Source organism: Caenorhabditis briggsae (assembly GCF_000004555.2).
Source record: "Caenorhabditis briggsae AF16 supercontig from assembly CB4, cb25.NA_217, whole genome shotgun sequence".
Lineage (NCBI taxonomy): Eukaryota > Metazoa > Nematoda > Chromadorea > Rhabditida > Rhabditidae > Caenorhabditis > Caenorhabditis briggsae.
The window spans coordinates 86-17,077 of NW_025543467.1; the positions used below are offsets into that span (position 1 = coordinate 86).

The window sequence follows — 16,992 nt, forward strand, 5'->3', positions numbered from 1 at the left end:
TACATTAAAATTGTTAGGAATTGGTTTAAACCAACGTTTGAAATAGTTTTATATCAATTTAGAATGTGATGGAAGCTTTCTCCGAAATTTAGACTCGAAAATTTGAACAATAGGACAATTGGTCAAAAAATACCAAAAAACCTTTTTTCCCAACAAATTTTCTGATACTTTTTAAAAAAAGTTTCGTAAATTTGGATTAGTTTTTTGCGTAGAACTCATTTTTTAACTTTTTAAATTTTTCCTTGAATCAAAAATGACAGACAGGAAAGGATATATACAGTAACACAAAAAATGAATCTCAAAAACACTAGTACCAGGAACGTTCATCAGGTCTCTCAAGATTATGGAAAAATAACGAAACGATTGGACCCATAATTATGTCCCGCAGTGTAGTCAAATATTTTTGAGCAATCCATACATAAGAAAAAAAAATCAAACTGTTCCAAATGGGCTGTTATTACATTTGATTAACTCAACGTCAATTGGAACATTTTTTTATTTGGCTACGAATTTTTTTTTCATTCCGGCTTTCTCGAGGTGGAACACTGTTAAATCATTTATATACTTCACCACAATCTAGGTTTTTCTTCAAGGATCAGAGAAATACATTTTTAAAAATTGATAAAATCAAAAATTCTCATACTGCAAGAAACTGGTCTACCCCCATGTTATATATCCATCTTAACGTAGAACTAGAAACCATCTGTGACCTGCTTTTCTAAAAAACTTCAGCCAATATAAAATGTCCATCCTTTAAGGATTCCGGTCACAAAATATGTTACTTTCATCTCTACAGAGAAAAAACTTCTGTGACCTACTTTTAAAAAAATTTGACCTATTTATTAATTCCCGTTTCTCAAGAATCCCATACACCTAGTTTGGGGCTTCTACCTATAAAATCAACAAAAATACAAATCTGACCTAGTTAATGTCACTTGATGACCTGATTTCAATTTTACACTAATTGCTCTTTCCAACCATCCAATATGGTACCTCTACCATCAAAACCGACTAAATTCCAATTTTGACCTAGATAGAGGTATCATTTGACCTAGTTACGCAGCTGACCTAATTTCATGTTCCAATCTTCATCCCCACCCATCATAACCATCCACCCCCAGTCACTCACCCTTCAAAAATAATAAAATCCTGGTGCCCTCAAAACAATTTAGCGTGACCTTCCACGTTTCATGGTCGATGAAGGGGGAAATCCTTCAGAAAAATCATTCTTGCTCTTTTTCACCCTCCTGATTGGTGACTTTTTTCGCTCTCTCGCTCCCTCCCAGCGTCTGTTTCGAAGGTAAATTTGATATTTTTTTCAATGACAAGTAGTTGGTGTGTATAAGTGATAGTTGGGCAAAAATGTTAAGTATATTTTGGAATGTAGATCACGCCAAAAATTAATTAGGTCATCCAAAAAATCCAAAAAAATCAGAAAAAAAGTCAGAAAACGTCATATAAATAGTTATAAAAAAGTGTTGAGCATATTTTGGAATTTAGGTCACGCCAAAAAATAATCAGGTCACTAAATTTTGAGAGAAAAACAGAAAGAGTCAGAAAAAATCAGCAAAAGCTACAAATTTTAACTGCAGAAAGAAAAACTGAAATTTTTTCAGTATGTCTGGCTACGATAATCTACTGAATCTTACTGGAAGCCACATTAGAGGATACCAGCTCTCTCGATTGATTGGCCATGGATCTTATGGCGCTGTCTATCAAGCGATTAGCGGCTTGGATACCATTGCCATGAAGGTGTCAATGCAGGAAGAAGACCTGCTCATCGAAGCATCGGCTCTACAACTGTTATACTACAGTAACATTTCCCCGAGATTCCATTTCACTGGCAAATATGGTCCCTATCACATAATCGGTGAGTTTTTTTCATACATAAAATAAAAACAAGTAGGCTGATTTTTCATAATACCTATGTAAATCATTAACTTCAAGAAACTTAACTGAAAAACGTGAAAATTGAAGAAATGTTATTTTTTTGGAAAATACGCCGCTTGTCATGAAGTAGTTGTGCTATTTTATTTTGATATTGACACTCAATTTTTGAAAAGCTAGTATTCCAAAAAATTATGCATCGATAGAATAGTATCAAAGAACGTTATTATCTAACTTTGAACTAAAATTTCGTTGATGTCTCACTAAAACTTTTGATTTTTGATACAAATTACATGAATGAATTGAACTAGATTTTAAAGAACTGTGTCTAAAAATAAGAATTTTTTAGTTTAAAAGAAATGAGAAAATCTTGTTCAAAGTCATTTTTCTATATCAGAAACTGGAAAATCATTTGAAAAATGTGAAAGATTTTCAGTAGATTCATGCGTCTATTTACTTTTTTTTTTGAATAATTCGGCTGATTGGTTGAGATTAAATTATTTCCATAGATAAATGTTCATGAATACGGTCTCTGGAAAAAACTACTTCCTGTAATTGAAAATACAATAATTTAAATATTTTCAGGAATGGAACTCCTTACTTACGACCTTGAATTGATTCGTGAAACGACACCATGGAAGTCATACAAACGTCCTACTTTGATTAGAATTGCTTATCAAATGATGAAATGCCTCCAGGCATTACACGAATTGCGATTGGTTCATAGGGATGTGAAGTTATCCAATTTCGCCCTAACGCAACCCAAGACTCCGGGAAATCAAGTGTCTGTAAAGATCCTGGATTTTGGATTGAGCCACGTTTATGCTGACGCAGATGGAAATCTCAGAGACGATCCCAGAGATTTTAACTTCTCGAAAATGAAATACTCATCTTATGATGTTTCTTTGGGATGCGACCCGGCGCCCAAAGACGATGTTATCCAAGCCAGCTACGCCATCTTATATGCCAGCGGTTTTGATTTCCGCCAAAAACTCAAAGCGCCTGAGGAAATTCTGATGAACTGGAAGCGGGAGTTGGTGAGTAGAAAAAAAGAAGCCTAGTAACAAATATTAACATTTTTAGATTCGGACCCCGCGCGACATTCTGCCACTGATGATGAAGTTCATGACTCCATTTTTTGAAATGGTTGGAGAACTCAATGACATCATCCTGGTGAATCATGATCTCCTCAAACAACGAATCCAAGAGTGTTTGCCTGAGATGAATGCTTGTAGTGCTCTGATTTTGACGGAGGAGGATGGACAACCAGTACTCATCTAACTCGATTGTTTGGCGACTACAAAGGACCCAACTACTCGCTTCTTTTCTTGTGCCATTCTTACTCATCCAACTTGATTCAATAAAGATTTATAAATTCGAATTGTCTTTTTATTCAAAATACAAATACAAATACAATTGAAAACAAGTAGAAATAAAAAAAGGCCAACCTAAAAACAATAACTCATGAAAAAATTGAAAAAAGAGAGAAATCTCTGTCCAGATAATTGATTTAATACATGTTCGTCTCTTTATGGTTTAATGTGAATTTAGAATTGTAGATATATCTTAAAATAACTCAGAAAAACAAAAAGTTGAATTTTAGAAATTTCTGGATTCCGCAAGTTACGGTCTTCGAAACTTTAAATTCGCCGGTGGCCCGATTTTGGGACAGGCTGTTCGGTTTTGGGACCGTTCTTGTTGAAAAGAGCCAAATTTTTAGCAGCAAAAAATAGGCATCCATGTGCGCTCTTTCTTCCCCATTAGAGTAACGTGTCGACACAGTGTCGTATCGACACAAGTGAAAAATATCTGAAAAATCGTATCGACGCAAGTCGGCACAGAGTCGACTTGTGTCGACTCGTGTCGTGTCGACTCGCGTGTCGCGTCGACTCTGTGTCGATACTGTGTCGTTTCTGGTGTCAGTCGACACGATTTTTATCGACTTCAATAGTCCGACTGGTCGACTCGAATCGTATCGATTTTTGTGTCGACACGTTACTCTATTCCCCATACTCTTCTCCCCTGTCTTCTCATCTCGGTCCCATTTTTCGCATCCACAGACAAAAAGAACTGTGCCACACTCTTCATGTGTTCTTTCCTCATAACTACACACTTTTTGACAGGCAACTGATACATATTATGTGTGTGTGTGGACGCGCTCACAACGCGTCGCGTGTTCGGGTTGGTAAAATCGATGCAATTGCGCTCCAATGGACGTGCGATCTCACATATTTTTCAAACCAGAACAACGCTACTTGTTTTAAAAATTGTAGAATTTATACTGGTGTATTTTTTGCTCTGAAAATGTATAAAGAAAGCGCAAATTAAGTAAAATTATTTATTAAAACCAATATTTTCAGATTAATAGTTGATAATAAAGTTGACGAATCTTGGGATAAGAGGATTTGGGACACATGAAATGTTGGAAAAGGTAAGAAAAACAGAATTTGGGAATATAAAAATGGGGAAATCAAGAATTCTGGGTTTCTTTATTCTAAACACGGGACTGGCCCAAAACTCATAATCCTCCTTGAAAAATATCAATCCAGCAGCATACTATAGGTGTTGCTCATGTCTCAACGTGGTTCACCATTTGTCCAATCTGACCTTCCGATCATGTGATGCTTTTACATCATCCCATCCTCCTGCCTCTTCTGAATATTGAAAATGAGAAAATTCTTTTAGAAAAATGAAATAGAACTCACCATGGATTGGTTCAAATAGAACATCCTGGGGTCGTGGCCTTCTTGACCATCTGCGGATCCCATTTCTTGTCATCCACTCTGACTTTGCTCGGGTCAAACAAAAATTTCTGGATCTCTGAATTTTCGAAACATATTTTAATTTCAGGGAACTTGAAAACTCACTGAACCTTACTGGTAAGCTCTCCTTGTTCCTGCTCCCATCGTTGAAAAGCTTCGTTCTCGGTCTTCGGAAGTTCCTGCATCTGCAAATTGGAGGAAACTCTTCCTTTCGGCTGGCGCACAATACGCTGGACCTTGACTTCGGTTCCATCGAAGACGGTGTCGTTATAGAAGTCATCGGAAAGCTCCTTCTTGATCTTCATCGGCCGGATCTTGGTAGCTGCAGGAGTCATCGGAGCTGGAACGGCTGCAGATGATGGCTGGTTGAATCCTGAAGACGTTGGCTGGTTGAATCCTGATGACATCGGCTGGTTGAATCCTGATGACGTCGGCTGGTTGAATCCTGATGACGTTGGCTGGTTGAATCCTGATGACGTCGGCTGGTTGAATCCTGATGACGTCGGCTGGTTGAATCCTGAAGACGTTGGCTGGTTGAATCCTGATGACGTCGGCTGGTTGAATCCTGAAGACGTCGGCTGGTTGAATCCTGATGACATCGGCTGGTTTAAGGAACACTGAAAAAAGTTTAGACTTATTAAGAGCTTTTTAAATCCTGGAATAGTTTTTTTAAATCCTGGAATAGTTTCTTACCTTTGGAATCAAAACATTCAACAGAGAATAGTTAGGATTTTGAGAAAAATCATTGGAGATGACCGGTACACACCCAGTCAGTAAAATACTGAAGAAACAGGCATAGGGCGCGTCTTTTATACTCCTCAAAAGTGGGAGGAGCGATATGGAGCGCGGAAAGGGGTGGAGAGAATGACACCTGTGTCACCCATGGAGAACGCAGAGGAAGAGAAGACGAGAGGGAATAGACAAACAGGGAATCGTTATTTAGAAAATGGATAGCAAATGGAATAGCAGAGACCCAGAAAAGGGAACGGAAATAGCAGAGACTCAGAAAAAATGCAAATGAAAAAAAGAGACCGTTTCTTTGGGAAATGGATGGGAATTGGAATAGACGAGACTCAGAAAAGGGAGATGAAGAGACATAGACCGTTTTCTATGAAATGGAAGAGCAGGTGCCTCGAGAAGGGAAACGAAGAAGCAAAGACCCAGAAAATAAGAATATGCCCTCAAAATGCAAGAAGGAGTGTGAGTTGTTGTTGAGAGATGGTTGACGTTCGTTTAGAAACAGAAACGAAGGAGTAATGCATTAAAAAAAATCAGACGCATTCTCTGTCAAAACCGAAAATGTAGTGTTGCACAGAAAAATTTTTCTAATTTGACCTTGAACAAGTCACTCAAGGGTGATAGGTTGTCATGGCACCTGTCCATAGTGTTATGATAGTATCCTTCAGCGGGCACTTGTTCGAGATCAAACTGTAATTCAATTAGGGGTCATTAATAGTCAATTAGGGGTCATTAATAGTCAATTAGGGGTCATTAATAGTCAATTAGGGGTCATTAATAGTAGCAAAAGTGGATTATTGAAGGTGAAGGCTAATCCATGATTTGAGATATGTGGACTCAACCCTACGGGAAACAGCTGTCATTGTGCTGGTTTAATAGAATAAAGTAAAGACAGAGCTAGAAATTTTGCATTACTGAATGAAAACTTTAAGAAAAATTAGAAGATGAGCAAAGTTCTGAAAAATGGAGTCGATCAGTGAGCTTCAGATTTTACAAGATTTTTTGTGAATGATTCTTTTCTGACGAATTGGTTTTTTTCTTGGTTTTTTTTAAATAACTCTCCCATTTTTAATCGGATTTATTGTCAAAAATTATACTTTCTGATATTATCTAACAGAACCAACATCGAATCGTATAATATTGGTATTAGATAACCATGACACTCAATTGTTCGGAGGTGGCCTAGGGTGGCATTGTATTAGGGGGTGGCACTCAATTAGAGGCTGGTACGTTATTGTTCGGAAGCCAATTTCTACTGAAACTCATCACAAAAGATTTTAAACTTTCTCATAAAATGAATTTCGAGGTTTTCTTGATTTTTCTACTTCTTCTTTTTTTAAAAATCTTTCGGAGTCTGGTATTATCCTGAAACATTTTTGACAAATACATTACCTATTTTGAGCTTCGAAAAAGCTAGAAAACCAGAAAATGATTTTTGTGTTATTCTTCAACTTTTACCACAGTGACATCAAATCCGCAGTGGCATTATATTAGGGGCTGGCACTCCATTGTTCGGAGGTACTCCAGGATGGCACTATATTAGAGGTTGGCATTCAATTAGGGGTAGCTATCTAATAGAGTTTTTACGGTATTCTGAAAAATTGTTTTTTCTTTTATGAATTCAGTGAGGCCTTCAGCGGAAAGTGGCAATTGGTTCGAAAAAGGGTGTTTGGTGTTTAATAAAAGTCTTGGTTTATGTGGTAGAATCCGCTGTCAACCAGTCTTTTTTTATAAATCCCTTTTGCCACTTTTTGTTCATTCCCGAAAAAGCTTTCAATCGACACAGACACCCGAACAGACAATCCGCATTCTTTCAGATTACCGTAGAAACGCGGATCTTTCTCATTTACTTTATCTTTAAAAAAAACGGTGCGTCACAAAAAATGCAGTTTAAAAAACTCACATCAGAGAAAACAAAAGCTAGGCTCTTGTTAAAAAGCTTTTGCCGTGTCCAAGAATTACCGTAAAATCTTGGATTTCGCTAATGAATTTTTCTCTCAGGAATTCCAGGGAATCCAATGATTTCAATTTCTTGAATGCGATTTCTTTTTTGTGTCATGATGCAGATGTTTCTATAATTTAATATAATTTTCATTGAGCAAAAAGTACATATTCGCAAGTATTGTCACTCTAAAAAGCTTCGAAAAAGGAGAGGCTGGAATCAAACCCATATGATTATCAGCAAAGTTAATTTGAAAAAAACGAAAGATAAAAGAGCTCAATGCCCTAGGCATTTCTTCTTATATGAAGAGTTTTACCAAAAGTTCAAATCCCCCTTTTCGATCCTTCTGCTCACACCAGGCCTGTGCGGCAACAAATTGCCGATTGCCGAAATTGCCGAAATTGCCGAATTTTCGTTGCCGATTTCGGCAACTGAAATTTTTTTTAAATTTAGAGATATTCACAATTTCTATAGTCAAAAAAATGATTTCGGAGTTCGAAAAATCAAATTTTGAACACCATCATCCCTCAGAGTGAATTTTAGAGGAAATGTGTCACAATAATCATCAAAAATACTTGCATCGGATCTAAGAATGGGCTTTAAATTTGTGAGCATAGGAGAAAAATAGATATCATGAGTCACAACTCATCAAAAAAATTATCCAATCTGTCTCAAATCTCTAGGGAACGTGTGTCGTGAGTTGCCTAACAAGTTGAGCGCACTATTTTCAAAACTCACAATCGGGACAAATATTTTCAACCATTGGAATACCCTCTATTGCTAAAGAGAAATAGTTTGCATAAAAAATGAGGTCTTGAGTTGCCGATTTTTGTAATTTTTTTTTTAAGGAACTCATGAAACACATTTTCTGTAGTTCTGAGCCTATTAGAAGCATTTTCATGTGAGTTACGTATCGATTTTACTAAAAAAAGACGCAAAACTTTTGTTGCCAAAAATTGCCGAAAGTTGCCGAACGTTGCCGAAAAGTATTCGGCAAATTGCCGAGTTACCGAATTGCCGAAAAAATTTTGTTGCCGCACAGGCCTGGCTTACACCTTTTTGTCTACGCGTTTGTGTGCGACTGGAAAAAAAGAAAAAGGGATGAGAATTCTGAAACAAAAAATTGCAGGTTTATTCAGAGAAAATATACAAAAAAAATGTCACAATTTTGATGTGAGCAATATTACATCCCAAAAATACTCAAGAAGTAACAAAAAGCCCCGTCGTATTTGTAGACGGTTTCGCCTCGCCGCACAATGCTCTCCGGATATTCTTGTCATAGATTGCAAGTATGTAAGGAAGAGATAAAGTGAACTGCAAAAAAAAAGGAACTGACTTTAAATAAAATCTAACCACTTACAACATCAGAAGCGAAAGTCAAAGCCAAATTGTTCCATCTTTGTAGAGAGAGTGGCAAAAATTGCAAATAATTGTTTGCAAAATTGAAAACACTCCAGGTGACTTCGAGAAAGTAAACAGTTGCGTACGTCAATGCGATTTTGTTCATTTTGCGAGTTATTTCTTTTTTTTGGTTTGACTCAACTGAAGATACAGAATTCAAGGTAGCTGAAGTACTTTACCAAACTCACTTATAAAACTTGATGTTTTACGAGTTGCTTTGTAAAATAGAGTTAAATTAAAGCCGAAGTAAATGACAGAACAAACTCCAACCAGATCATAAGAGTCCTGTAGGTGTTTCAAATAGGTTATACAAACAAGTTGACCATTTTCAAAGAACACTTCGTATAGATGCCCATCCCACCAATAGTTAGGCACATGGCTGAAAATCACTGTCAGTGACATAATGGCTGATTTTGACCACAAGGACTTCCAGAACTTTTCATAGTTATATGGAAAAGCAACTGAAGACAATCTGTGAGCGGTAAGAAGAGCAGATGTATAGAAATGGAGATGAAACCAAAAGTAGGGCATGTATTTTAAGTAGGTCAGCAACCCTGGGAAAATGGTTTCAATGGCCTTCGGAATAAATATAGTCCATGGGTTGTAATCGAAACGAATCGCAACCCACGTATTACAATAAACCAGGAAATTCTGAAAAAAATTACAAGAGAAACTCAGCACATTGTAAACACAGATTTTGACGAAAATTTCACCTTCTAAAATGTTGAATCCCGTTCGCCGGTTTCAGCCAAGTTATATTAGTTTCAGTACTGGAAATCGTGTTTTCAGCGCAAATCCACAATTTTCAAAGACGATTTCCTCAATTTTTAGAACGTTTTGAAACATGACATTTAATGTGATATGCTTAGAACTAAATGAGATCCCATATTTCAGACTGTTTCTTTTTTTTACTTTTTCGAGTTTTCCCCGAATGGATTCACTCGAAATTTGAAAAAAATTCTTTAGTGTGGCAAAATAGAATCTGAGAAAATCGTCTTTGAAAATCGTTATTTTCCACTGAAAAAGCGATTTTTGGTACTGTAACTGATACAACGGAACTGGCGAGCGGAATGAAAAAAAAATTCTCAAAAGTGTCTAGCTAATTTCAACTTATGCTGAAATTCCCATAAAAATCTGGGTTTACAAGGTGCTGAGATCACTCAACCTACCGTGAACATATCGAATCTGACCAAAAAATAAAAGGAACTTTGAAAGAAATGTTTCTTGACACCGATGATCAGAAAAAATAGGATCATGAAAACAATAGAAACACTTCCGTATGACATTTGAGTTATCGTAGCCCATTTCATCACTTCGTCATCGACGACTTCATCCAGAATAGTTACAGATATTTCATCCATCTTCAAACTGATACAAAACAAGACATCTATTGCGTATATAGAGCCCCAATGGGTGGAGCATTACCGGTAACATTATCGGTATCTTACAGTCCCCAAGGGAATTTTTGTTATTAAGATTGCCCCTTTGCTGTCTGTACTGATTGTTCGTCGGGTATTTACGTCATTAGTCGATTAGATATCCATAAATAGTATTTTGGAATACGTTTTGATGAATTGTTCCTTGGGAATTCGCATTTGAATATAGTAGAACAAGTCTCTATGTCATTTTATTTATGAATTTTCAAGGATTGGCGAAAATGGTCAGAAAAAGTTCCAAATTTTGCCAAGAATAGTTAAAACTGAAACCTCACTTGTTCAAACAAACCAAAACTGATAAAATATTATTGAATAAATGAACTGAAACATCTGAAAAAAAATGGGAAACCCCTGTTTGTTACCACAACTCCATTGATTTTCAAAACCCCTCTATTTTTAGAACCCTTGTTCATTCATGAACAGCCATGAAACCTTTACATTCTGACAAATTATCGTTTCTGAAAAACGAGACATTCTTGTTATTGAGCAGTTGATAAGAAGTATCGGAGATGTTCACGTCACAAAACGTCTCAGACAAAAACAATAATGAAACTTGTTTATTTCATAATGAAAATCTTCATTTTAAAAAACTGGGATTTCTTAGTATTGTTGAGTATGAATAGAAAAAAACGGTTGAAGAAGTCTACATTATTTCTGCTTTTTGTGATAAACAAAGATTGTGATAGTGTTTGAAACAGGCTAAGAATTTTTCACATGACTTCATATCTGCGAATCGGTCTCAAGGGTACAATGGTTCTAAGGGTACATCCGATTTTGGAGTGTAGGGCGTTTTAGCTTGTCTACAATTATTTGCAAAAAGCAAATTAGTCTACAAAAACATAACATTTTTTCCAGATATTATCTCTAATCAGGGATCAGGATGAGACTTCCCCTTTTGTGTGAGGTGAATGTCCTCATGAATTTTTTATAGCACTATATAACTTCTTCACTTTCACTTTTTTATTATCTTCTGTTTCTTTTAAATTCATAATTTCTGATTTTGATCTCCCTAATGACAATTTCTTGTCGTTTCTGCGAAATTCTCAAATAAATAAGATAACACTTCTATTTTGTAAAACTGAAAATCTGAAATTGCGGAAGATTTCAAAGATCAACCTATCATTGGCAACAAAACAAAATTCGAACTTTTTCGAGAAAAAAAAGTTTTATTATTTTTTTGGATTTTTTGAAATTAATTAATTAAGAACCCGTAAATGGTGTATCACATGATTTGAACAAAAAAGTTCCAAAAAGTACCCAGATGAGATCAGAAAATATAAAATGAGAACGTTGCACATTACAAATAGAAAAAACAAAAACAAAACAAAACAAAAGAAACGTTCCTAAAAAGTGATTATTCAAAATAAGTATTAACTGGAACACTTTGATTACACACCGATACATTAACGTCCCATGAGCGGATATCATGTCTGTAACAAGCGTAAAACTATTCTTTGACCCATTTTGAGCAAACTTACTCGACATTCATATCCACCTTGTAGGGGTTCTTGGAGACCGCCTGAGGCGGCCAGGGCAGCAGTCGCTTACCACCCTCAGAGCCACCTCATACTCCGACTGAAAAATCAAACCTAAGTTTCTCGAGAGACTAGAGATAACGTTGAAACCCAGATATTCATGAACTCGTCAGGTTAAGAACAGCTCATCTAGACACATCTAAAAAAGTTAGAACACGCTTCCCAATTCCGACCGAGACATTTCACAAGGGGACCTCAACACCTCACAGGCCCAGATTTTGATTAAACCTTCAGGGTATTTTAGGGATAGCCTATCTAGACAAATCTAAATTTTTAGAATCCGCCCGCCAGTTTCAGCCGAGTTATATTAGTTTCAGTGCCAAAAATCGCCTTTCAGTGCAAAACAATGATTTTCAAAGACGATTTTTTCCTACGACGTTACAGAGCATGAAATGTATTGTGTTACACTCAAATTTTATTGAATTTTGATATTTCAAACGTTTTCTCAAGAACAAAAAGATTTTTAATTTTGAATATTTTCACGATTTTCCAGATTTCTTCGAAAATGGAGAAAATTATTTTCTTGAGAAAAAAAATTGAAATATCAAAAATCATAAAAATTTGAGTATAACACAACAAATTTCATGCTCTGAAACGTCCTAGGACTTGAGAAAATTGTCTTCGAAAATCGCTGTTTTGAACTGATAAGGCGATTTTTGGTAAACTGATATAACTTGGCTGAAACTGGCGGCGGATTGTGAAAAATTCAGTTTTGTCTAGGTAGGCTATTCCTGACATATCCTGAAATTTTTATCAAAATCTGGGTCTCTGAGGTGTTGAAGTTCCCTTGTCAGGTCAAAATTTGTGTACTGAGTTCAGTTAATTATTATCCTAATTTCGATACGTTATGGGATCCTGCACGTTCCAAGTTTTTATCATTCAAAAAAAAGTATAGACAAAATGTAGAATTTTCGGCTCTTTATGATTTGACGGGGGTTTAAACAATTAACGGTGGTTTAAATTTTTGACGGGGGTTTAAAAAAAATTGAAAAATTAACGGGGGTTTTGAAAATTTGAAGGGGTTTTGAGAATTAACGGGGGTTTAAAGACGGGGGTTTTCAAAAAGTGTCAGGACGATGTTTGGGGAAGTCCCCAAAATGTTCCAAAGTGCTACAGTTTCTTGTTTTTTGCTTATTTAAGCTGATTTATTCTTTTCTGAAATTATTTTCTTGTTTTTTTTCTTTTTTCATTTCTAAAGTTTCATGGCACTGTTCTATAATTACGGAACGAAAAAAAACTTTATCCAAGTCTATCATCTTACCCTGGAAGCAGGTACAGGAGGCTTAGAAAAGGAAGGGCGATCAAATAGTTGCTCTTAGAGAGGTTGAATGGTGTTGGCGAGTCAAGTGATCCGGGAAAGCGGTACATTTATATTTTGGATTTGAGGTTAGAACTAGCAGAGTTATGTAACTTGCAGCCAATTTTCGATGAATTAGATGAAGGAAATATGGCGTTTCAGCATAACCCTATAATCTACAAAGGTTTCCTAGTGTCAAAATTTTTCTACCCATTTTTTATGTGATTTTCATTCGTTCCGCAATTCTAGAACAGTGCCATAAAACTTTAGAAATTAAAATTAGAAAAACAAAAAATTGATTTCAGAAAAGAATAGATCAACTAAAATGAGCAAAAAACAAAAAACTGTAGCACTTTGGAACATTTTGGGAACTTTTCCAACCATGACTCTGACACCTTCTGAAAACCCCCGTTTAATATTTAAACCCCCGTGAATTTTTTAAACCACCGTCAAAAATTTAAACCCCCGTTAATATTTGAAACCCCCGTTAATTGTTTAAACCCCCGTTAAATCATAAAGATCCGAATTTTCTTCTCTGAAAATTTTTAAAAAGTATCTATAATTACTGGAGAGTAGTATGAATATTCATTTTAAGCAAACAGGTTTAAAAATTCTTTTTGAAAATTGCTGTTTTGCACTGAAAAGGCAATTTCTGGTACTGAAACTGTTATAGCTCGGCCGAGACTGGCCCACTGGGGACTCGTCTGACTGCGAACCGATTCTAAAATTTTCAGAAATGTCTAGATAGGCTATTCTTACCCTATTGTGAAATGTTAATAAAAATCTGGGTTCACAAGATGCTGAAGTTCCCTTGTTATTTTTTTCTAAAATGAAAATAAGACTTACACTATACAATTCGTCATCTTCTTGAACTCCTTCCAGGAAGAACGACACGGTCTCCTGCGTCGTCACCTTGACGCCCTCTGTATCGATCTGGTCGTCCTTATTGCCACTGCAATCAGATAAATAATTAAATAATAGGTAAAAGTATGGTAACTTCTAACATACAAAAAGTGATCGACCTCCGACATAGTAACCATGTAAAACCATGGCCCCTGTGCCAGCAGGTGATGGTCACGTTGACCTTAAACCTGGTGGAATCCACCAGGAGAGGTGACTGGGAGAGGACGAGGAAGGAGGCGACGACGACGGTGGCGATGAATTGCATAGCTGAAAGTTTAAGGTTTGAATCACTTTTTGGAATTTCCGTCAAAAAAATTAAATCAGAGACCTTATTCATGAGCATTTTCCTTGGAAAATCGTTTTCTCCCAGAAAATCAAATGAAAAGGAGTGAAAATTGGAGAAAAAAAAGTTTTTTTTTGGAAAAACCATATATTTTCATGAAATAGGTATACTAATTTCGATGTATGTATACAGCCAATTTCATGAATTTTTCGATTCTGAAAAAGTTGTATGATGATAGAGTAGTATTTAATAAGCATTATCATCTAAACTTAAACTCAAAAATTGCTGCTCTGCAACTCGAAAACCATGTTTTTTGATAATAATGACATTTTCGATAATATGAATGGATAGAGCTAGGAATTTTGGCTCTTTGTGACAAGGGGGGGGGGCCATGAGAAAAGGGGGTGAGGCCCATGAAAAAAGGGGGAGCCCAAGCGGAAAGGAGGGGGGGGGGGGCCGATGAAAATAGGGGGGGGGGGCCCAAGTCAAAAGGGGGGGCCATAGGTAAAAATGTGGACTAAGTTAAGAGTTACCAATTTTTTCTAGTTTTGTGACCGTTTCCATTAAAATTTCGAACTTTGAACACTTTTCATAATTTTTTGAAAATTTCAGTTTATGTCATTTTTTGCATATTTTTTGTCTATTTTTTTGTTACTAATCCTGGAAAAATCTGAAACTAGCTGAATAATTTCAAATTACATAGTTACAATGGGGCTAGAAGATCATTAGAAATTAATAAGAACTCACAAAAATACATTCCATACGAAAATTGAAAAATTTCGAGCGAAAAAATTTTCATCGAAAATCTAGCATGGAGTTGACCACCAAAAACTTGGAAATTTTCGAAAAAAAATACTTTGAAAAAATTGCTATTTTCTGCTTTTCAAAGTTTGAAAATCGGCAAAAACTCAAAAACTCTGGCCAAAAACATGTTTCGAGCCCTGAATAGATGTCTAGAAATTTGATCAAAAAAAGCAAAAGATAATTTCAAAAGAGGGAATCGAACCCCAGACATTCAGCTTATAATACGCGCCCACAACCACCCGGCCACCTCACCGCTGGGAACAACAGTGCGTAAGTGTGTACATGTCAACAGTGTTTCCGGAAGTTCCCGGGAGGCGAAATGAAGGAGAAAAGTGAGGTGGTTAAGAAATTGGAAACTTTCAGACAAAAGTTTTCAGCATTTTTGGAAAAAGTGCATATACAGATTTTGACCGGTCATCACTTCGTCATCGACGACTTCATCCAGAATAGTTACAGATATTTCATCCATCTTCAAACTGATACAAAACAAGACATCTATTGCGTATATAGAGCCCCAATGGGTGGAGCATTACCGGTAACATTATCGGTATCTTACAGTCCCCAAGGGAATTTTTGTTATTAAGATTGCCCCTTTGCTGTCTGTACTGATTGTTCGTCGGGTATTTACGTCATTAGTCGATTAGATATCCATAAATAGTATTTTGGAATACGTTTTGATGAATTGTTCCTTGGGAATTCGCATTTGAATATAGTAGAACAAGTCTCTATGTCATTTTATTTATGAATTTTCAAGGATTGGCGAAAATGGTCAGAAAAAGTTCCAAATTTTGCCAAGAATAGTTAAAACTGAAACCTCACTTGTTCAAACAAACCAAAACTGATAAAATATTATTGAATAAATGAACTGAAACATCTGAAAAAAAATGGGAAACCCCTGTTTGTTACCACAACTCCATTGATTTTCAAAACCCCTCTATTTTTAGAACCCTTGTTCATTCATGAACAGCCATGAAACCTTTACATTCTGACAAATTATCGTTTCTGAAAACGAGACATTCTTGTTATTGAGCAGTTGATAAGAAGTATCGGAGATGTTCACGTCACAAAACGTCTCAGACAAAAACAATAATGAAACTTGTTTATTTCATAATGAAAATCTTCATTTTAAAAAACTGGGATTTCTTAGTATTGTTGAGTATGAATAGAAAAAAACGGTTGAAGAAGTCTACATTATTTCTGCTTTTTGTGATAAACAAAGATTGTGATAGTGTTTGAAACAGGCTAAGAATTTTTCACATGACTTCATATCTGCGAATCGGTCTCAAGGGTACAATGGTTCTAAGGGTACATCCGATTTTGGAGTGTAGGGCGTTTTAGCTTGTCTACAATTATTTGCAAAAAGCAAATTAGTCTACAAAAACATAACATTTTTTCCAGATATTATCTCTAATCAGGGATCAGGATGAGACTTCCCCTTTTGTGTGAGGTGAATGTCCTCATGAATTTTTTATAGCACTATATAACTTCTTCACTTTCACTTTTTTATTATCTTCTGTTTCTTTTAAATTCATAATTTCTGATTTTGATCTCCCTAATGACAATTTCTTGTCGTTTCTGCGAAATTCTCAAATAAATAAGATAACACTTCTATTTTGTAAAACTGAAAATCTGAAATTGCGGAAGATTTCAAAGATCAACCTATCATTGGCAACAAAACAAAATTCGAACTTTTTCGAGAAAAAAAAGTTTTATTATTTTTTTGGATTTTTTGAAATTAATTAATTAAGAACCCGTAAATGGTGTATCACATGATTTGAACAAAAAAGTTCCAAAAAGTACCCAGATGAGATCAGAAAATATAAAATGAGAACGTTGCACATTACAAATAGAAAAAACAAAAACAAAACAAAACAAAAGAAACGTTCCTAAAAAGTGATTATTCAAAATAAGTATTAACTGGAACACTTTGATTACACACCGATACATTAACGTCCCATGAGCGGATATCATGTCTGTAACAAGCGTAAAACTATTCTTTGACCC

General features: G+C 35.8%; 4 protein-coding genes across 4 annotated transcripts; 1 reads left to right on the forward strand and 3 right to left on the reverse strand.

Annotated features, from left to right (window-relative positions):
• Window positions 1-1,190: 1,190 nt before the first annotated feature.
• CBG24758 lies at window positions 1,191-3,168 on the forward strand (the record flags this gene model as incomplete). The annotated part of the gene is made up of 4 exons (XM_002648424.2): window positions 1,191-1,300; window positions 1,617-1,870; window positions 2,473-2,924; window positions 2,971-3,168. 4 exons carry the CDS (start codon window positions 1,191-1,193, stop codon window positions 3,166-3,168), a joined length of 1,014 nt encoding a protein of 337 aa, XP_002648470.2.
• Window positions 3,169-4,473: 1,305 nt separating this feature from the next.
• Window positions 4,474-5,248, reverse strand: CBG24759 (the record flags this gene model as incomplete). Its single annotated transcript, XM_045241074.1, has 3 exons — window positions 4,474-4,541; window positions 4,593-4,699; window positions 4,755-5,248. 3 exons carry the CDS (start codon window positions 5,246-5,248, stop codon window positions 4,474-4,476), a joined length of 669 nt encoding a protein of 222 aa, XP_045091411.1.
• Window positions 5,249-8,529: 3,281 nt separating this feature from the next.
• CBG24761 lies at window positions 8,530-10,091 on the reverse strand (the record flags this gene model as incomplete). The annotated part of the gene is made up of 4 exons (XM_045241075.1): window positions 8,530-8,643; window positions 8,690-8,871; window positions 8,919-9,381; window positions 9,900-10,091. 4 exons carry the CDS (start codon window positions 10,089-10,091, stop codon window positions 8,530-8,532), a joined length of 951 nt encoding a protein of 316 aa, XP_045091412.1.
• A 3,469-nt stretch (window positions 10,092-13,560) lies between these two features.
• CBG26750 lies at window positions 13,561-14,166 on the reverse strand (the record flags this gene model as incomplete). The annotated part of the gene is made up of 3 exons (XM_045241076.1): window positions 13,561-13,563; window positions 13,845-13,950; window positions 14,003-14,166. 3 exons carry the CDS (start codon window positions 14,164-14,166, stop codon window positions 13,561-13,563), a joined length of 273 nt encoding a protein of 90 aa, XP_045100746.1.
• Between the last annotated feature and the right edge of the window lie 2,826 nt (window positions 14,167-16,992).